The sequence below is a fragment of the Pelobates fuscus genome, chromosome 4 (genome assembly GCF_036172605.1).
Source record: "Pelobates fuscus isolate aPelFus1 chromosome 4, aPelFus1.pri, whole genome shotgun sequence".
Lineage (NCBI taxonomy): Eukaryota > Metazoa > Chordata > Amphibia > Anura > Pelobatidae > Pelobates > Pelobates fuscus.
This window is the reverse complement of record NC_086320.1, coordinates 69,458,739-69,481,295: the sequence shown is the minus strand read 5'-3', so window position 1 is coordinate 69,481,295 and position 22,557 is coordinate 69,458,739. Positions and strand designations below refer to the sequence as shown.

General features: G+C 45.1%; 1 protein-coding gene across 1 annotated transcript in view; it reads left to right on the top strand.

Moving 5' to 3' along the window:
* Nucleotides 1-22,557, top strand: part of E2F5 (E2F transcription factor 5) — a 34,221-nt gene that overhangs the window by 7,211 nt on the left and 4,453 nt on the right. The window contains exons 2-8 of the mRNA XM_063451283.1: nucleotides 3,002-3,111; nucleotides 13,873-14,036; nucleotides 14,948-14,989; nucleotides 16,195-16,259; nucleotides 18,359-19,217; nucleotides 19,446-19,646; nucleotides 21,962-22,006. Coding sequence (XP_063307353.1) covers nucleotides 3,002-3,111; nucleotides 13,873-14,036; nucleotides 14,948-14,989; nucleotides 16,195-16,259; nucleotides 18,359-19,217; nucleotides 19,446-19,646; nucleotides 21,962-22,006 — 1,486 coding nt within the window. The remainder of the gene's footprint in view (nucleotides 1-3,001; nucleotides 3,112-13,872; nucleotides 14,037-14,947; nucleotides 14,990-16,194; nucleotides 16,260-18,358; nucleotides 19,218-19,445; nucleotides 19,647-21,961; nucleotides 22,007-22,557) is intronic.

The window sequence follows — 22,557 nt, the reverse complement described above, 5'->3', positions numbered from 1 at the left end:
CTCACAAAGTCCAAGACTGACCTGTTCTACCACTTAGCTATGTCAGCCTCACAAATGATCCCCATACACTGGAAATCACCAAACACACCCACCATCAGAGAATGGTTCCAGAGCGTAGAAAATACCAAACAGATGGAAGAAATTACACACGCTAAACACAAGAACTTCCAAAAATTTACAACAACATGGAAACCATGGACAGTTTACATCTCTAATTTCCACATACGCCAATCTAAAGACGGTCACTTGTTAAATACACAGCCTGAACTTACTCTAACCCACAATTAGTTATACCGAAACTTCCCTAGTCAAGCCTACGAAGGGTAATCACAAAAGTTTATAATTCTAGACCTACCATGCCGACCTAGCTCTTTCACCAAATTTGTTTTTAATACTCTTTCCTCTAATGTTATTGTCTTGGACTAAGATTGCATTGTTTAATTGTTACTATCAAACCTACCGGACAGTATGTATCACTTCTCAATTGTATAACATAGTATCAATGTATCTACTGTATTCTTTCGATTTCCTATTCCTTATCTTTGAGTTTCATTGATATATTATTGCCAACATTATTAATGTATGTTTAATGTATGTTTATCTTACAAAACAATAAAAAAAAATTGAAATTAAAAAAAAAAAAGAAAAGACCCCCAGAATTCTTGAGGGTAGTGGATAATCTATTTACACCATTTTGCAAGTCTTTGTTTAACACTAAATAAATTATAATCACATGACCCACTCTTATGCAGATTGTTAGAAATGTAGTAGTTTTATTTAGATTAAAATAGGAAGGCAAAGTGACTATTTGCATAGCAAGGTGTGATTGTGATTGCTCTATTTCTAACTGCCTGTTGCTATTGTAAATCATCATAGAAACATAGAATGTGACCACAGATAAGAACCATTCGGCCCATCTAGTCTGCTCAATTTTATAAATACTTTCATTAATTCCTTATCTTATATCTAGGATAGCCCTATGCCTATCCCACACATGCTTAAACTCCCTCACTGTGTTAACCTCTACCACTTCAGCTGGAAGGCTATTCCGTGCATCCACTACCCTCTCAGTAAAGTAATACTTCCTGATATTATTTTTAATCCTTTGCCCCTCTAATGTAAGACTGTCCTTTTTGTGTTTTTTTTTGTTGGTTTTTTTTTCTTCTTCTTTTAAATATATTCTCCTGTGTTGATTCCTTGTCTTGTGTTTCCTCCAAGCTATACATTTTAAGATCCTTTTCCTGGCACTATAGGGTCTTTAGGTCTCCCCCACCCTCAGGGTCCCACTCCCGCTGGGCTGAAGGGGTTAAAACTCCTTCAGTCACTTACCTTTCTCTAGCGGTGGGCTCCTTCAGCGCTGGGGAACTCTCCTCCCTCTGCCGACGTTAGCGCTGAATGCGCATGAGCGTCAAGAGCCACACGCGCATTCAAACCGCTCATAGGAAAGCATTTCTCAATGCTTTCTTATGGACTTCAGCGTCTTCTCACTGTGATTTTTCACAGCGAGAATCGCAGAAGCGCCTCTGGTGGCTGTCAAGGAAACAGCCACTAGAGGCTGGATTAACCTTCAGTGAAGTGTTTTCAGCTGCAGGGTTAACACTAGAGGGACCTGGCACCCAGACCACTTAATTGGGCTGAAGTGGTCTGTGTGCCTATAGTGGTCCTTTAACCTTTCCCGGTAATTTTTTTTTTTTTTTTTTTTTTTTTTTTTTTTTTTTAAACCTGCAATCCATGATTTAGTTTAGAAGCCCTTCTCTGAACTCTCTCCAAACCATCAATATCCTATTGGATATACGGTCTCCAGTACTGAAGAGACTAACCTTAGGCACCCAGACCATGTGTGTGCAATGTCTTGATTGCAATCTAGTTAACCTTTTTCTATTTTATTATTGAAAATTTAAACGCTACGGTTAAAGAACAAGATAGACAATACTGACATATTTATGTTTTTTCAGAGAATGTAAGATGGTGTACTTCTTAGCTAGCTCAGCTGCTGCTAATGTGAACAATCATGATTTTTTTTTTTTTTTTTTCCTAAAGAGACCATGAGTAAACTTGGGTGCAAGCTTAAAGGTACACTACAGTGTCAGGAATAAATGTTTATATTCCTGACACTATAGTTATTGTGCATCGGTCTTGCAGTGGGTGGCTCTGCCTCTCAGACTGAGATCAACCGATTTGATTATCTTAGTCAATCCATGTTTTCCCTTAGGAAAGTATTGGGAGGCTATTGAGCATGCGCATTATAACGATATGCTGTGCCAATTAGCATCTCCTCATTGAATACGTGCATCTGTATAGGGAAACGTTCAGTGTCTCCATACAGATAGTGGAGACTCTGAATGCCAGTGCTGCACTGACACAGGAAGTACCTCTAGTGGGTGACTGCCACTTGAGGTGATCCTAGGCACCAATGTAAACTGTGCCTTTTCTCTGAAAAGTCTGTAGGGAGAGGTTATTAACCTGTAGCTGTTCTGGTGTCTGTAGTGTCCCTTTAATCATTGCATTACACCTTTTGTTATGTTGAGCCTCATGAAGATAATGGAAATGTAATTCATGTTGGTACATCTTTTGATCCCAGGTTTTGTGTTATTTACTTTTTAAATATGTAAACCTTTTATTATTTTGCCTAACTTATAAAAGTTGAGTGCATCAGTAAATACATTGGGCACCATGTTACAAATGCACAGAATTCCTTTCAAAACCTTTTTATGAAGGCTCTAATCCTATCACCTGTGCCCAAGGGATCATCTTCTTTCGTATTGCATAAATATTTACTTGTGGAGTGCCAGTATTCAAACTAGTTGTATATTTTCTAGATAATGGTTGGTATAATGACTGCCATACTCAGACTAATGTCAGACAATTGCCATGGAAATATTGTAGCACTTTGTCTTTTTGGGCAGTAAAGTGGATTTTATTTTAATTAGTATATTGCAATTCTGACTGGTTTTCATTGAATTATGTTTTTGAAACATTTTATTTTCGCTTATATTTTAAGGCTGCAGATACTCTTGCTGTGAGACAGAAAAGAAGAATATATGATATTACCAATGTTCTGGAAGGCATTGGCCTAATAGAGAAAAAATCAAAGAACAGCATTCAGTGGAAGTAAGAACAATTTAACTTTCGTGTGTGTGTACCCTCCCTCTCACTCCTCAATGTCACAGTGGTGCGTTCTTACTCAATAATTATTTTTAGAAATGCAAGCTCTATGGCCATTACTTTTGTTTTTCTCATTAGAGAAAACAAATGCAGACTGATATATGACCATGTCAGCACAATGTATTTGGAATTTATCAAAGCCTTCCTGGTAAAGAAACTGATAAGACAGGTTATTGTAAAGTAATACATAGCTAATGTTTTCTTAATTAAATGGTCATGGTGGACAGATCATGCTCTTGTAGTCTCACTGCTCAGTTATCTGCCATTTAGGATTCAAATTACCGTATTTATCGGCGTATAACACGCACTTTTTTCCCCTGAAAATAGGGGGAAAATCGTGGGTGCGTGTTATACGCCGATATCCCATAACTACTTACCTGTCCTGAAGCGTGGGCCGGGTTCACAGCGCGCACCGCGGTACAGGAACTTTAATTTCAGGTTCCGGTTTCCGGCGGGACTGAATGGAAGTGTGCACAATAGTGTGCACACTTCCTTTCAGTCCCGCCGGAAACTGGAACCTTAAATTAAAGTTCCTGTACCGCGGTGCGCGCTGTGAAGCCGGCCCACGCTTCAGGACAGGTAAGTAATTATGGGAGGGGAGGAAAGTACACTATGGGAGGGGAGGGGAGGGGGAGGAAAGTACACTATGGGAGGGGAGGGGAGGGGGAGGAAAGTACACTATGGGAGGGGAGGGGAGGGGGAGGAAAGTACACTATGGGAGGGGAGGGGAGGGGGAGGAAAGTACACTATGGGAGGGGAGGGGAGGGGAGGGGGAGGAAAGTACACTATGGGAGGGGAGGGGAGGGGAGGGGGAGGAAAGTACACTATGGGAGGGGAGGGGGAGGAAAGTACACTATGGGAGGGGAGGGGGAGGAAAGTACACTATGGGAGGGGAGGGGGAGGAAAGTACACTATGGGAGGGGAGGGGGAGGAAAGTACACTATGGGAGGGGAGGGGGAGGAAAGTACACTATGGGAGGGGAGGGGGAGGAAAGTACACTATGGGAGGGGAGGGGGAGGAAAGTACACTATGGGAGGGGAGGGGGAGGAAAGTACACTATGGGAGGGGAGGGGGAGGAAAGTACACTATGGGAGGGGAGGGGGAGGAAAGTACACTATGGGAGGGGAGGGGGGAGGAAAGTACACTATGGGAGGGGAGGGGGAGGAAAGTACACTATGGGAGGGGAGGGGGAGGAAAGTACACTATGGGAGGGGAGGGGGAGGAAAGTACACTATGGGAGGGGAGGGGGAGGAAAGTACACTATGGGAGGGGAGGGGGAGGAAAGTACACTATGGGAGGGGAGGGGGAGGAAAGTACACTATGGGAGGGGAGGGGGAGGAAAGTACACTATGGGAGGGGAGGGGGAGGAAAGTACACTATGGGAGGGGAGGGGGAGGAAAGTACACTATGGGAGGGGAGGGGGAGGAAAGTACACTATGGGAGGGGAGGGGGAGGAAAGTACACTATGGGAGGGGAGGGGGAGGAAAGTACACTATGGGAGGGGAGGGGGAGGAAAGTACACTATGGGAGGGGAGGGGGAGGAAAGTACACTATGGGAGGGGAGGGGGAGGAAAGTACACTATGGGAGGGGAGGGGGAGGAAAGTACACTATGGGAGGGGAGGGGGAGGAAAGTACACTATGGGAGGGGAGGGGGAGGAAAGTACACTATGGGAGGGGAGGGGGAGGAAAGTACACTATGGGAGGGGAGGGGGAGGAAAGTACACTATGGGAGGGGAGGGGGAGGAAAGTACACTATGGGAGGGGAGGGGGAGGAAAGTACACTATGGGAGGGGAGGGGGAGGAAAGTACACTATGGGAGGGGAGGGGGAGGAAAGTACACTATGGGAGGGGAGGGGGAGGAAAGTACACTATGGGAGGGGAGGGGGAGGAAAGTACACTATGGGAGGGGAGGGGGAGGAAAGTACACTATGGGAGGGGAGGGGGAGGAAAGTACACTATGGGAGGGGAGGGGGAGGAAAGTACACTATGGGAGGGGAGGGGGAGGAAAGTACACTATGGGAGGGGAGGGGGAGGAAAGTACACTATGGGAGGGGAGGGGGAGGAAAGTACACTATGGGAGGGGAGGGGGAGGAAAGTACACTATGGGAGGGGAGGGGGAGGAAAGTACACTATGGGAGGGGAGGGGGAGGAAAGTACACTATGGGAGGGGAGGGGGAGGAAAGTACACTATGGGAGGGGAGGGGGAGGAAAGTAGGGAGGGGAGGGGGAGGAAAGTACACTATGGGAGGGGAGGGGGAGGAAAGTACACTATGGGAGGGGAGGGGGAGGAAAGTACACTATGGGAGGGGAGGGGGAGGAAAGTACACTATGGGAGGGGAGGGGGAGGAAAGTACACTATGGGAGGGGAGGGGGAGGAAAGTACACTATGGGAGGGGAGGGGGAGGAAAGTACACTATGGGAGGGGAGGGGGAGGAAAGTACACTATGGGAGGGGAGGGGGAGGAAAGTACACTATGGGAGGGGAGGGGGAGGAAAGTACACTATGGGAGGGGAGGGGGAGGAAAGTACACTATGGGAGGGGAGGGGGAGGAAAGTACACTATGGGAGGGGAGGGGGAGGAAAGTACACTATGGGAGGGGAGGGGGAGGAAAGTACACTATGGGAGGGGAGGGGGAGGAAAGTACACTATGGGAGGGGAGGGGGAGGAAAGTACACTATGGGAGGGGAGGGGGAGGAAAGTACACTATGGGAGGGGAGGGGGAGGAAAGTACACTATGGGAGGGGAGGGGGAGGAAAGTACACTATGGGAGGGGAGGGGGAGGAAAGTACACTATGGGAGGGGAGGGGGAGGAAAGTACACTATGGGAGGGGAGGGGGAGGAAAGTACACTATGGGAGGGGAGGGGGAGGAAAGTACACTATGGGAGGGGAGGGGGAGGAAAGTACACTATGGGAGGGGAGGGGGAGGAAAGTACACTATGGGAGGGGAGGGGGAGGAAAGTACACTATGGGAGGGGAGGGGGAGGAAAGTACACTATGGGAGGGGAGGGGGAGGAAAGTACACTATGGGAGGGGAGGGGGAGGAAAGTACACTATGGGAGGGGAGGGGGAGGAAAGTACACTATGGGAGGGGAGGGGGAGGAAAGTACACTATGGGAGGGGAGGGGGAGGAAAGTACACTATGGGAGGGGAGGGGGAGGAAAGTACACTATGGGAGGGGAGGGGGAGGAAAGTACACTATGGGAGGGGAGGGGGAGGAAAGTACACTATGGGAGGGGAGGGGGAGGAAAGTACACTATGGGAGGGGAGGGGGAGGAAAGTACACTATGGGAGGGGAGGGGGAGGAAAGTACACTATGGGAGGGGAGGGGGAGGAAAGTACACTATGGGAGGGGAGGGGGAGGAAAGTACACTATGGGAGGGGAGGGGGAGGAAAGTACACTATGGGAGGGGAGGGGGAGGAAAGTACACTATGGGAGGGGAGGGGGAGGAAAGTACACTATGGGAGGGGAGGGGGAGGAAAGTACACTATGGGAGGGGAGGGGGAGGAAAGTACACTATGGGAGGGGAGGGGGAGGAAAGTACACTATGGGAGGGGAGGGGGAGGAAAGTACACTATGGGAGGGGAGGGGGAGGAAAGTACACTATGGGAGGGGAGGGGGAGGAAAGTACACTATGGGAGGGGAGGGGGAGGAAAGTACACTATGGGAGGGGAGGGGGAGGAAAGTACACTATGGGAGGGGAGGGGGAGGAAAGTACACTATGGGAGGGGAGGGGGAGGAAAGTACACTATGGGAGGGGAGGGGGAGGAAAGTACACTATGGGAGGGGAGGGGGAGGAAAGTACACTATGGGAGGGGAGGGGGAGGAAAGTACACTATGGGAGGGGAGGGGGAGGAAAGTACACTATGGGAGGGGAGGGGGAGGAAAGTACACTATGGGAGGGGAGGGGGAGGAAAGTACACTATGGGAGGGGAGGGGGAGGAAAGTACACTATGGGAGGGGAGGGGGAGGAAAGTACACTATGGGAGGGGAGGGGGAGGAAAGTACACTATGGGAGGGGAGGGGGAGGAAAGTACACTATGGGAGGGGAGGGGGAGGAAAGTACACTATGGGAGGGGAGGGGGAGGAAAGTACACTATGGGAGGGGAGGGGGAGGAAAGTACACTATGGGAGGGGAGGGGGAGGAAAGTACACTATGGGAGGGGAGGGGGAGGAAAGTACACTATGGGAGGGGAGGGGGAGGAAAGTACACTATGGGAGGGGAGGGGGAGGAAAGTACACTATGGGAGGGGAGGGGGAGGAAAGTACACTATGGGAGGGGAGGGGGAGGAAAGTACACTATGGGAGGGGAGGGGGAGGAAAGTACACTATGGGAGGGGAGGGGGAGGAAAGTACACTATGGGAGGGGAGGGGGAGGAAAGTACACTATGGGAGGGGAGGGGGAGGAAAGTACACTATGGGAGGGGAGGGGGAGGAAAGTACACTATGGGAGGGGAGGGGGAGGAAAGTACACTATGGGAGGGGAGGGGGAGGAAAGTACACTATGGGAGGGGAGGGGGAGGAAAGTACACTATGGGAGGGGAGGGGGAGGAAAGTACACTATGGGAGGGGAGGGGGAGGAAAGTACACTATGGGAGGGGAGGGGGAGGAAAGTACACTATGGGAGGGGAGGGGGAGGAAAGTACACTATGGGAGGGGAGGGGGAGGAAAGTACACTATGGGAGGGGAGGGGGAGGAAAGTGCACTATGGGAGGGGAGGGGGAGGAAAGTGCACTATGGGAGGGGAGGGGGAGGAAAGTGCACTATGGGAGGGGAGGGGGAGGAAAGTGCACTATGGGAGGGGAGGGGGAGGAAAGTGCACTATGGGAGGGGAGGGGGAGGAAAGTGCACTATGGGAGGGGAGGGGGAGGAAAGTGCACTATGGGAGGGGAGGGGGAGGAAAGTGCACTATGGGAGGGGAGGGGGAGGAAAGTGCACTATGGGAGGGGAGGGGGAGGAAAGTGCACTATGGGAGGGGAGGGGGAGGAAAGTGCACTATGGGAGGGGAGGGGGAGGAAAGTGCACTATGGGAGGGGAGGGGGAGGAAAGTGCACTATGGGAGGGGAGGGGGAGGAAAGTGCACTATGGGAGGGGAGGGGGAGGAAAGTGCACTATGGGAGGGGAGGGGGAGGAAAGTGCACTATGGGAGGGGAGGGGGAGGAAAGTGCACTATGGGAGGGGAGGGGGAGGAAAGTGCACTATGGGAGGGGAGGGGGAGGAAAGTGCACTATGGGAGGGGAGGGGGAGGAAAGTGCACTATGGGAGGGGAGGGGGAGGAAAGTGCACTATGGGAGGGGAGGGGGAGGAAAGTGCACTATGGGAGGGGAGGGGGAGGAAAGTGCACTATGGGAGGGGAGGGGGAGGAAAGTGCACTATGGGAGGGGAGGGGGAGGAAAGTGCACTATGGGAGGGGAGGGGGAGGAAAGTATACTGTACTATGGGAGGGGAGGGGGAGGAAAGTATACTGTACTATGGGAGGGGAGGGGGAGGAAAGTATACTGTACTATGGGAGGGGAGGGGGAGGAAAGTATACTGTACTATGGGAGGGGAGGGGGAGGAAAGTATACTGTACTATGGGAGGGGAGGGGGAGGAAAGTATACTGTACTATGGGAGGGGAGGGGGAGGAAAGTATACTGTACTATGGGAGGGGAGGGGGAGGAAAGTATACTGTACTATGGGAGGGGAGGGGGAGGAAAGTATACTGTACTATGGGAGGGGAGGGGGAGGAAAGTATACTGTACTATGGGAGGGGAGGGGGAGGAAAGTATACTGTACTATGGGAGGGGAGGGGGAGGAAAGTATACTGTACTATGGGAGGGGAGGGGGAGGAAAGTATACTGTACTATGGGAGGGGAGGGGGAGGAAAGTATACTGTACTATGGGAGGGGAGGGGGAGGAAAGTATACTGTACTATGGGAGGGGAGGGGGAGGAAAGTATACTGTACTATGGGAGGGGAGGGGGAGGAAAGTATACTGTACTATGGGAGGGGAGGGGGAGGAAAGTATACTGTACTATGGGAGGGGAGGGGGAGGAAAGTATACTGTACTATGGGAGGGGAGGGGGAGGAAAGTATACTGTACTATGGGAGGGGAGGGGGAGGAAAGTATACTGTACTATGGGAGGGGAGGGGGAGGAAAGTATACTGTACTATGGGAGGGGAGGGGGAGGAAAGTATACTGTACTATGGGAGGGGAGGGGGAGGAAAGTATACTGTACTATGGGAGGGGAGGGGGAGGAAAGTATACTGTACTATGGGAGGGGAGGGGGAGGAAAGTATACTGTACTATGGGAGGGGAGGGGGAGGAAAGTATACTGTACTATGGGAGGGGAGGGGGAGGAAAGTATACTGTACTATGGGAGGGGAGGGGGAGGAAAGTATACTGTACTATGGGAGGGGAGGGGGAGGAAAGTATACTATACTATGGGAGGGGAGGGGGAGGAAAGTATACTATACTATGGGAGGGGAGGGGGAGGAAAGTATACTATACTATGGGAGGGGAGGGGGAGGAAAGTATACTATACTATGGGAGGGGAGGGGGAGGAAAGTATACTATACTATGGGAGGGGAGGGGGAGGAAAGTATACTATACTATGGGAGGGGAGGGGGAGGAAAGTATACTATACTATGGGAGGGGAGGGGGAGGAAAGTATACTATGGGAGGGGAGGGGGAGGAAAGTATACTATGGGAGGGGAGGGGAGGGGGAGGAAAGTATACTATGGGAGGGGAGGGGAGGGGGAGGAAAGTATACTATGGGAGGGGAGGGGGAGGAAAGTATACTATGGGAGGGGAGGGGGAGGAAAGTATACTATGGGAGGGGAGGGGGAGGAAAGTATACTATGGGAGGGGAGGGGGGGAAGTACACTATGGGAGGGGAGGGGGGGAAGTACACTATGGGAGGGGGGGGCAATACTATGGGAGGGGAGGGGGGGGCAATACTATGAGAGGGGAGGGGGGGAAAGTATACTATACTATGGGAGGGGAGGGGGAGGAAAGTATACTATGGGAGGGGAGGGGAGGGGGAGGAAAGTATACTATGGGAGGGGAGGGGAGGGGGAGGAAAGTATACTATGGGAGGGGAGGGGAGGGGGAGGAAAGTATACTATGGGAGGGGAGGGGGAGGAAAGTATACTATGGGAGGGGAGGGGGAGGAAAGTATACTATGGGAGGGGAGGGGGAGGAAAGTATACTATGGGAGGGGAGGGGGAGGAAAGTATACTATGGGAGGGGAGGGGGAGGAAAGTATACTATGGGAGGGGAGGGGGAGGAAAGTATACTATGGGAGGGGAGGGGGGAGGAAAGTATACTATGGGAGGGGAGGGGGGGAAGTACACTATGGGAGGGGAGGGGGGGAAGTACACTATGGGAGGGGGGGGCAATACTATGGGAGGGGAGGGGGGGGCAATACTATGGGAGGGGAGGGGGGGGCAATACTATGGGAGGGGAGGGGGGGAGAATACTATGGGAGGGGAGGGGGGGAGAATACTATGGGAGGGGAGGGGGGGAGAATACTTTGGGAGGGGAGGGGGGGAGAATACTTTGGGAGGGGAGGGGGGGAGAATACTATGGGAGGGGAGGGGGGGAGAATACTTTGGGAGGGGAGGGGGGGAGAATACTATGGGAGGGGAGGGGGGGAGAATACTATGGGAGGGGAGGGGGGGAGAATACTATGGGAGGGGAGGGGGGGAGAATACTATGGGAGGGGAGGGGGGGAGAATACTATGGGAGGGGAGGGGGGGAGAATACTATGGGAGGGGAGGGGGGGAGAATACTATGGGAGGGGAGGGGGGGAGAATACTATGGGAGGGGAGGGGGGGAGAATACTATGGGAGGGGAGGGGAGGGGAGGGGGGGAGAATACTAGGGGAGGGGGGGGAGAATACTATGATGAGGGGGGAACACTATGGGATGAGGGGGGAATACTATGGGAGGGGGGGAAATTTCCTGGAATTTCTTTCTAAAAATGAGGTGCGTGTTATACGCCGATAAATACGGTATTTTATTTATGCAGCCCTAGCCACACTTCCCCTGGCAGAAACTCATGCAGCCTCCCCACACTCTTCATGTAAAGACAGTTTATATTTTGTAGCTTTCTTTATAGTCAAAATAGATAAGGCTGGTTTCTTATATACATGTATTTATATGCATCTTGTATTTTTCCTATTATAAGCACCAACATCACATATTGCTTAATGAAGAATTGAACAGTGAGGCTATATAAGCATGATCTATACACCAAAACACCCCATTAAGTTAAAGTTGTTTATGTGCTCAGTGTCCTCTTAATCATTTTGTTCACTTTAATGACATTAGACCGTGTCATTTTGTCCTGGCAATATTTGGCCTTAACGCCGTTTGGGCATATTGACACGTCCCAGTGAGTAGGGTTAAAATCAAAGCTCACAAGGGGGAGACACAGGTGTTAATTGATACATGTGGCTCCCCTGAAAGTCAGCTCTGCATACAGCCCTTAACCCCTTAAGGACACATGACATGTGTGACATTTCATGATTCCCTTTTATTCCAGAAGTTTGGTCCTTAAGGGGTTAAAATCCTTTGAGATCACAGTAGCTGTTCGCTGAAATGCAGTGTTCCTAGGGCTGCTAAAAGTAGAGGCTCTGAAAAGACCTTGACAGTCTCCCTCCGTGTCCCTAAGCAAGTTGTGATCACTTGGTAATTGTCTGGGAAAGCATGTTTAATTCAGTAATAGATGAAAATATTTCTGTAGTACTGGAAAAAGAAAGTAAATGCCAGCAACATACCACTATATACTGTTTTAAATAGATAAACCCCTCTGCTGATAACTATATTGATATCAGCAGAGGGTTTCCTTAGGGTTATTTTTGTAGGTTAGTGTAGGGCTTGTGTTAGGGGGAAAGAGTTTATGATGGGTTTAGGGTTAGGGATAATGTAGGGTAGGTGTATTGCTAGTGTTAGTGTAATCATAAGGTAAAAATGGTATGATTGGTTTAGCACTAAGGGGGGTTTAGTATAGGGCAGGGATAGGCAACCTTTGGCACTATACTGCCGAGAAATCATCATGGGAGATGTAGTCCACAACATCTGGAGTACCGAAGGTTGCCTATCCCTGGTATAGGGTTAGCATTGACTACTAAAAATTAATTTAGATTCTTGACGTATTGCACATTTAATAATCAAGACTGATATGTGAATCTTTTATGAGTTATTTTTATTAAGTTGCACTGAATGTGTAAAAACAAATAATTCTAAGCAAAAATATTAAATGCATTTGTTTCCAGTTTTCAACATTTTTTTCACACTTTAGGTTCTGTGTGTGTGTATATATATATATATATATATATATATATATATATATATATATATATATATATATATATATTAAAAGAAAGTCCCTACTGTTCTTTAAAAATCTATTTATAGTATGTGTAGGGGCACTTGAGGAGAATCCCTTAAAGCAGGGGTTCCCAATTAATTTTTCCAGTGGAACCCTTTGATATAGTGTATCAACATCGTATGTATCGGAGGGAGGTGGGGGGGGCGGGGGCATCTGATATACACACACCTTGACACGCAGTGTATATCTGTGTATCAAGGTGTGTGTATCTGTGTCAGTGTGTATGAATTTGACACACACTAACACACAGTGTGTATCTGTATGTGCTGGTGCGTGTATCTCTGTCTGTGTGTATGTATCTGAGACACACACACACACACACACACTCACTTAGTGGCCCACAGACACACACACACACTCTCAGATGCACTCAGTGACACATACAGACATCTTGATTCAAAAATACTCTCATATACACATGCTTGCACCCACGGATACACACACTCGGATACACACACTCGGGCACATACAAACACACTGATATACAATGGCACATATATACACACACACTAATACACACATACTGACACACACACTAATACACACATACTGACACACACACTAATACACACATACTGACACACACACTAATACACACATACTGACACACACACTAAGACACACATACTGACACACACACACTAAGACACACATACTGACACACATACTGACACACACACTGACACATACTAAGACACACATACTGACACACACTCAGATACAAACAGTGACACATACCTTGACACACAGATACATACTTTTTGACAGACACACATACATTCTGACAATCACACACAATTTTTTTTTTTTTTTTTTTTATTTCACTGCACCCAGCCTCCCTACCGGCTGGCGTGCAGTCCCTGAGATCCAGTGGGGCTGATGGGCTGAAAGGCTGGCGTGCAGTCCCTGGGGTCCAGCGGGGCTGAGCGGCTGGCATGCAGGCGTACAGTGTGGGCAGCGAGGAGCAGTGATCTTCCTGCTCAGCTCCCTCGCGCGCTTCTTAGTGATGCCGGAGCCAGAGTGACATCATATTCCGGCTCCTGCATCACTGCTGTGCGCGCGAGGGAGCTGAGCCGGCGAGAGTGCTTACTTGCCGCCTGCGGCCATTTTGTTTCACCTGGGGTTCCGCAGAACACTATTTGTGAAATGCTGCCTTAAAGTACAGTGGAACAAACACAGCGCAAATTCAAGGTGTTGTTTTGATTCAGAACAATTACCTCCATCCTTAAGAGGTCCTGTGTTACTTTGTGTTATCTTTGTATGTGATCTAATAAAGGTTTGTGTGCTTTTTTTTTTTTTTTTTTTTTTTTGTTTTTTTTTTTTTTGTTTAGAGGTGTAGGTGCAGGATGCAACACAAAGGAAGTATTGGACACACTGAAAAATCTTAAAGCTGAAATTGGAAATCTGGAACTTAAGGAAAAAGAACTTGACAGTCAGAAAGTGTGGATTCAACAGAGCATTAAAAATATCATTGATGATCCCTTGAATAAACCATATCCTTTAACTGTTTACGTATGAATATTTAAAAAAAAAAAAAATTTGTCATGGCTCCCAAATGTTTGGTTGTTATATATTTTGTTATATTTTTACATATTTTCTGTTAAACACATTTTAATTAAACAATTTTACCATTTCAACCGCTCAAGTGTTTTATGCAAAGCCAAACCATTTTATTGCGTGGATTCCTGGCACTATAGCAGTTTAGAGCCCCTTTACCTCTATTAAAAATGTGATTTACTCCCCTTTTTTCCAGTGCCACGCATTTCTCCTCACAGCTGGCCTTGCACCGGCTCCATCTCCTTGGTTGATATCATCAAAATTGATAATTTTACCTAATCCAGTGCTTTCCCATGGGGATACTATTGCACATGCGTTGCAAAACACTGCGCTGAATTGGTCTACATCTCTTCATACAGATGCGTTGAATCAATGCATCTCTATGAGGAGAGTATCCATGCAGAGCGTAGACACGCTGCACATCAGTGCTGCACATTGTACAGCACTGAACCAGAAAGCACCTCTAGTGGCCGTCTGAGTGACTGCCACTAGAGGTGTAACTTGGCAGTAATGTAAACACTGCCTTTTCTCTGAAAAGCTGTAGTTGTTCTGAAGACTATAGTGTCCCTTTAATCTGAACTAATTCAGACTAGGTGGCAGTAGGAAGTTCAAGAACTAAAGTTGGGTAGGAGGCCATTGTATGATTATTTGCTACTGCAATACAGCTAATAAAAAGCTATCAGAACTACTCTAAGCTAGATGTTTTCTAGAATGCTGTGGCTTATCCCTGTGTTCACCTGGAGTGCAATACTATTACTATGCGGTGGGCAAAGCTGCTTTTGACTTGTCACTTTTTTATTTATCATGAAAAGAAAAAAAAAAAGAATCTTCCTTAACCTCACCCTACATTTTCATTTGTAACACATGATGATGTCTGTAATGGATTCAATGGTAAGCATACTTGAACAGGATTGAATTTTGAGTTCAATATGTTACCGTATTTTGTCATAATCTGTATTGGTTATGTGATGTCACCTTATCTTAAGTGTGATTTATTTAGGGTTATTTACTAATACACTGCATAAAGTAATTTATTGATGGTAGTTGGCAGAGCTCTGATAAATATAATGCCCCAACCAATGGGGTACCCAATTTAGGGTCCTGATCCAGGGTCTAAAAAATACAGTATTAGATGTTGCTGCTCCAGTGCCGTCAGTCCTGAAGGCCCCTTTGTGTTATGCAATTGTGTATTCTATGGTCCTACCCCTTCTGCACAGCCATTAATCCAGCTTGGGGACACTTCACCAAGTAAGCTCCCTAAGGAAGCAGACATGCTGTCTTCATTACCAGCACATTGATGTCACAGTGGAGTTAAATCTGACACTCCATTTCCCCCTGCCAGTGCTTGCTGTAGGAATATTACTACCTGGGGGAGAGTTCGCTTGCTCTCCCCTTCATTCTGAGCTTGCTATAGATATCTCTGCTGCAGGCATTTAAAGATCTTTAGATTAAAGTCTACATTTGCTACCACGATGTATAGTTAAACTTTAAGGCACTTGAAAAGAAAAGTATTTTCTAAGTGAGGTAATCTAGACTGATGATTTATGGTCAAATCAAATGTTTTACATAGCATTGAAAACCTATGGCACATACAAAAAAATATCTGCATCCACCAATCGAGTTCTTCTTTTCGAGACACATTTAGTCTCCGTGGCTCTCTGAGAAGCATTAGTGCTGTTTGGCATATGAATTGTGCTGTTCCTAAATCAGAATGTTTCCTATTCCCAGAGAAAAGGATAGCATATTTTTACTGAAATCATTACATAAAGATGTAGTGTTTTTTTTTTCCTTAAAATTTTGATTTAAAGGAGGCGCAGTGATGTGTTGGCTTTTCTTACTTTTTTGCTTTTAGCCAATTTCTGATAGAAATCTAGAATATGATAGATCAAACATGTTAACACCGTAGAGAATATTAAAACCTATTTTTTACCCTAGGAAGTGTCAGAAAATATAGTTAGAACATATATATATATATATATAACACACACGTATGTGTAGGTGAGTCTTGGCGTGTGCGTTTTTTGTTTTTATTTACTAATGTATGAGTATGGAAAGTTAATAAACGTTTGTGTACAATTGGTTTTTTTTCCCCCTAGGTGACACATTATTGGCAGTTCAGGCTCCATCAGGAACACAACTGGAGGTTCCTATACCAGAAGTGGTATGTGTTCTCTTTTTATTGTCTAAATTGCTTCTACCAAATAACTATTTCCTGCAGTCTTTGTAAAAAAAAAAAAAATTGTAACTTGAGATTCTTGCAAAAATATCATTTGCTTTCTTATACATTAATTGGTCTTTCTCCAATTAATAATTCCCATTAATAATGAACTTCTATAAAGGTGTAAGAATGCAAAATCTTTAATTATGTCCAGCCCTAAATATTAACATATAATGCGAATTGCTAGCTCTTCCTGAAACCAATATGCCTCTAAAATTGTTAGCTGTTTTGTGGAGGTGGGCGGGGGGGGGGGTTCACTTTCTTAACATAACTCTTAGAGATTGTCCTTCCTGCTAGCATGTCTTGTTTAGTTTGTTTTTATATTATTCTAGTAACTGGACTATGAAAAGCATTTTTCCAGAGAGAAATGCAGTTTATAAAGTGTATTTATTCCCTTTATAAACTTTTTAAAGTCTTAAAGGGACACAATATGCATTGAAGTGAACAGCTCATTGAAGTGGTCTGGGTAAACTGTCCCAGTCCCCTTAACCCAGCAATGGCAAATATTGCAGTTTTTAATTTAGCTGACAGCCACTAGAGGGACTTCCGGTTCTTTTGATCGCCTAACTGACGCTGGAAGGCCTCAAGCTATACATGAGGACATCCAGCGTCACCCGAATCCCCTTAGGAAAGCCTTATATAATGCTTTCCTATGGAGAATGCCTAATGTGAGTGCGGGGGAGAAGCGGAGGTGGAACAGAGCAGAGGGACATCGGCTTTGGACTGAGGTAAGTGTCCTTCTGCAACATGGGGTGGGAGGAGGGCACTATATGGAGCTATAATGCCAGGAAAACAACTTTGTTTTCTTGGCACTTTAGTTTCCCTTCAAGTCCTCTCTGGGTGAGCTGACAAGTATTCATGGGGACTGAATACCTCCACCAACTGCATCGAGTGTTAGAATTATTTTATTCAAATATTAGAGGCTGTGAGGTATACAATCTGAGGCCATTACAGTTTTTATGTGCCTGAAGATATTTCTCTTTTCTTTAAAATATAGAAAGTCTTGATTTAAATCATGTCTTATTACTTTCAACAGACTCATTCCTGCTGGTTGTTATAACCTTTCTTAGCAACCATATTAAGATTTCATGTTTAGAATATTAACTTTTCAGATTAGTTTAACAGTTGTCAGAACTGATTTTGTTTATACTGTTAGAAATACAAAGATATTGATGTAATTACTGCAAGGTGAACTGTCTCCAGTTCAATAGGTCCTTTCATCATGCAGTTTTGGAGAACAACTTAAATTAAAAGTGATCCTTGTGTGTACATAGATATGCAGGATAAAAATGGGATGAAAGAAACACGTCGGACAATTAAAGTTTTCAGGAGTCTGTCATTTTTGTGACAGTTTAAAAAAAGTGCAGATTTTAACAGAAATTTGTACTTTTATAATTGTGGGCAGAAGCACCTCCTTGGCTGTCACTCAGACAGGTAAGAAGCGCCCCCTCCCCCTTCTTTTAGCTTGCTTGGCTGCCTCTCCACCACAATCCTCTCCTTCTCAATGAGTTGTAGTACAATAGAATGTCTCAATCACTATAACAAAGTTTTCAGTGGAGTATTCCTTTTTAAGATTTTTTTTTTTTTAACTGATCTTTGTATGTCTATTTTAGAACTTTGATTGTTTTTTTTCCTGTGAAAAAGTGCATGTACACACAAGTTCAATTAACTGCAATATTTACATTTTACATTAACATATACAGCCTCTTGCTACATAACTAACCCATATTTCATACTGAATAACCTTTGGACTGTATCTTGAGGTAGATCTTTTTCTGCAAAAATAATTTTATTTAAATAAATTCACTTTAAATAAAAATCTTTAATATATTTTATATAGGTTTTCTAAAGGCACCCTACAAAGGTCTACAGTTTTGTCATGGTAGAGTGGTCCACCATGGCATTAAATTACATCTATGGTTGGTCTGTCATCTGCCCCTTTTTTTTTTTTTTTTTTTTTTAAAACCTAACTTTTTAAGTACAGTTAACTGTTGATGTAGATCCCTAAAAATTTTCACTTTTTCACCCACACTTCTTTTCAGGGCAAAAACGGACAAAAAAAATACCAGATCATTTTAAAAAGTGACTCTGGGCCTATTAAGGTACTGTTAATTAATAAAGAATCCAGTTCTACCAAGCCTGTAGCTTTCCCTGTTCCTCCACCTGATGATGTTACCAAACGGCATTTGGCATCCACTGAAAGTCAAGCGACCCTAACACAGAATCCATACAGTCAGACAAATACAGTCCAAAATAGCAATTCTTCACACAATCCATTTGGACACACAAATGCAGTTCAAGATGGCAATCCTTCACAGAATCTGTATGGAGAGACAAATTTAGTTCAAGATGGCAATCCAGCCCAGAATACGTATGGACAGACAAACCTGGTCCAAGATTGCAATCCAGCCAAGAATACGTATGGACAGACAAACATGGTTCAAGACGGCAATCCAGCCCAGAATACGTATGGACAGACAAACATGGTTCAAGACGGCAATCCAGCCCAGAATACGTATGGACAAACAAACCTAGTCCAAGATGGCAATCCAGCCCAGAATACGTATGGACAGACAAACATGGTTCAAGATTGCAATCCAGCGCAGCATACATATGGACAAACAAACCTAGTCCAAGATGGCAATCCAGCCCAGAATACGTATGGACAGACAAACATGGTTCAAGATGGCAATCCAGCCCTGAATACGTATGGACAGACAAACATGGTTCAAGATGGCAATCCAGTGCAGAATACATATGGACAGACAAACATGGTTCAAGATGGCAATCCAGTACAGAATACGTATGGACAGACAAATGTAGCTCAAAATGACAATCCTGCACCGTATGGACAGACAAATGTGATTCAAAATAGCAACCCAGCTCAAGATTCTACTGCAAGTGAGTAATAATTATACATTGTCCCTGATAATTGTAACTGCTTAGAAAGTATGTGTTAAAAACGGAATAAAAAAAACAAAACCTGATAAAAAATATGTAAACGTTGAAAAGGCATCATAAGAACAGTGTTGGATTTACAAAGTAGAGTCAGGCAAGTTATTTTTTTTTATTTTTTTTTGCGACAAAAGATTTTTGCTTATTTTTTATATATATTTTTTTTCTTTGTAGATTGCAGTTTACAAGTGAACACAACAGCAAGCCGTTACTCCCAATTTCCTGAATCCAATTTATATAATGATCTTGCTACACATTCAACACACAGTGCAGCTGGCACCAATGATTATACTCCTTTGCTTCCTCAGGATGACAGTGGTAGTGGTACCAGAAAGCCACACTTGTTTGATGTTACGAAAATGGATGAATCCGATGGTAATTAATGTCTGTCCGTTTCTTTATATTGGTTCTATGCAGTGCTTCTCAGACGAGTACCTTGGTGTTGCCTTATTGTGTTGAAATAAGTCCAAGGACTAAGACCCAAAACAACTTTAGCTTATTGCAGTAGGTTTAGTGTACAGATAAGTCTTACTGCTAAATTATCTGCTATTTAGGATTGACATCGCTGTTTCTGTTTATGCAGCTCTAGCCCCACCTCAACTGGTTGTGACTTGGCCTACATGTAAAAATTGTCTCCTTTTCAACCAGATGTGAATGAACAGTGTGTTTACTTTAGACGTTTTTATCTCTTGCTCTGTTAATAAAGCTTTAATCACACACAGTTAATAGTCCTGAAGTGGCTGTTGGAAGGCTATTGCGCATGTGCTGCAGAACGCAGTGCTGTGCCAATCAGCATCTTCTCATAGAGGTGCATTGAATCAGGTGAATCTCTATGTGGAACATTCAAAGTCTCCATGCAGAGCGTGGAGATGCAGAAAGCCAGTGCTAGGAAGCACCCCTAGAAGTTGTCTGAGTGACTGCTACTGGAGGTGTTACTAGCCAGCAATGTAAACACTGCTATTACGCTGTAGTGGTACTGGTGACTATTGTGTCCCTTTAACAAACCAGGAGATGAGAAATTCTAATTTAAGGAGGCTACTATAAAGAGGTGTAAATATTTGATCTCTTCACAGGAAATGTGTATAGAGACTGTGTAGGTCACATGCAGGATAGGTGTGACTAGGGTTCATAAACAAAGTGATTGAACTCCTAAATGGCAGATAGATGAGCCGTGAGACTGCAGGGGCATGATCTATACACCAAAGCCACCTTAAGCTAAAGCTTTATAGTATCTCTTTAATAAATCCTGGACTATTGGTGATCCCTTGGGGCTGGTTTAATCCTTTCACAACCAAGGGCATGCTATTCTGTTCTACAAAATGAGGGCCACCCACAGGACCGAATACTCACCCATGCTGTCAATCGTGATCGGGAGGGCATCACAGCATACAAATGTGTTTTATTACAGTAAAAGCTAAGGATATTATGACATTCACTGTTTAAAATGCCATGAAGAATTTCTCACACTTTTTTTTTTTTTTTTTTTTATTCACATGGAATTATGCTTCATATATAAATATTTGATGTGAAATGAAAGAGAGCCTGTTTCCCTTAAACAAAATTATATATAATAAGTGTGAAAGCACTTAAAGGGACACTCCAGGCACACAGACCACTTCTGCCCATTGAAATGGTCTGGGAGTCAACTCCCACTACCCTTAACCCTGCAAGTGTAATTATTGCAGTTTTTTATTACCTTGCAGCGTTAACTCCACCTCTAGCGGCTGTCTAATAGACAGCCACTAGAGGGCACTTCCGTGTCTCTAGCACAGATTTTCTGTGCTAGAGCATCGCTGGACGTACTCATGCTGTGTGAGGACCTCCAGCGTCGCTCAGTTCCCCATAGGAAAGCATTGAAAAGCATTTTCAATGCTTTCCTATGGGGAGCTCTAATGCGCATTAGGTCTCCCTGGCGGGTGGGATCAGTCTCGCCCACCGGCCGACGTAATGCAGAGGAGGAGGAGCGGCGGCGGCGGAGGAAGCAGCGGCGACGTGGGACATGTCGCTGCCTCTGGTAAGTGACTGAAGGGGTTTTTACCCCTTCAGCAACCGGGGATGGGAGGTGGGAGGGAGAGGGGACCAGCAGTGCCAGGAAAACAGTTTCCCTTTAATATGAAAAAGGTGTGGATGTACTTAATATGGTTGAACAGACATAAAGCTCATATTCCAGGTTTTGTCTTGGTTGGAACTTGTAAAATTGCCTCTGTCTTTAATGGGATGAAGTGGCACTGTGGCTTGTCTGCTTGTATGGTAGCACCTTGACAGAGTAGATAGGGATATGCAATTTGTCCATGCCTTTTGATTCTACTCATGATTGTTCTGCTCTTGGCAACTTCAGCTGCATGGTGTTAAGGTTGTTTTTCTTACTATCTATCTTGGAATATGTCTGAACTATTCCAAGAATCGATTTGCATGCTCGTGAATATGTGAGGAAAATATTTTGCTGTAACTCGCACACCCCCTTTTTGTCAAATGATGGGCTCCGAAATTGGGTGAGCACACTGCCCTTTTCTGCAGGTGGATCACAGCGAACAATGTAAAACATTTTTACAGGACAGGGGTAGTCACTAAACCAAGAACTGCAAATGCTCCAAAAGTAGCAACACATTTTTAAAATTGCTTGAAATGTTAATTGCATGTTTGTTATTCAGTACTTTCTAAATTTATATATTTTTTTTCTTCTCCATTAGGTCAAATATGTAGTGATCTGATTGATGAGTTAATGTCTTCTGATGGTATGTACTGAAATTCTTTTCCATAAGGTTTACATTTTTTTTTTTTTTTTATGGAACTCCTATATTCCCACTTAATGGCAACTTGTAATTGTATATGCATTGTTGCTAACAAAAATGTATATTTCCATGCTGCATAGCACAAGCACATAACCTTGGATGTTGCAGTGTGGCCAAGATGTGCCAGCACGGAGCCTGTGGGCCACTAAATGGACCTAGATCCCTCTAAATGAAGTGGTCTAGGTACTGTAGTTTTAATTCCGTAATGTCAAACATTTTAGTTTTGCAGAAACTTCAGATAGCCACTAGAGGATCTTACTCTGTTCATTTGGTCATGTGAATTACATACCTTCCTTTGAGTAGGATTTGACTTCTGAATTTTTTTCTTCTATTTTTTACTTTGCAAAAGGGAGGGCTTTGAATTGGGTCTATGGCACTTTAGCATTAGGAATACACTTTGTTTCTCTAAATCTATAGTGTCCCATAATATAATTAAAAGTGTATATTTAAAAAAAAAAAAAAAAAAACACCTATTTTCCTCGGGATCTGATGAT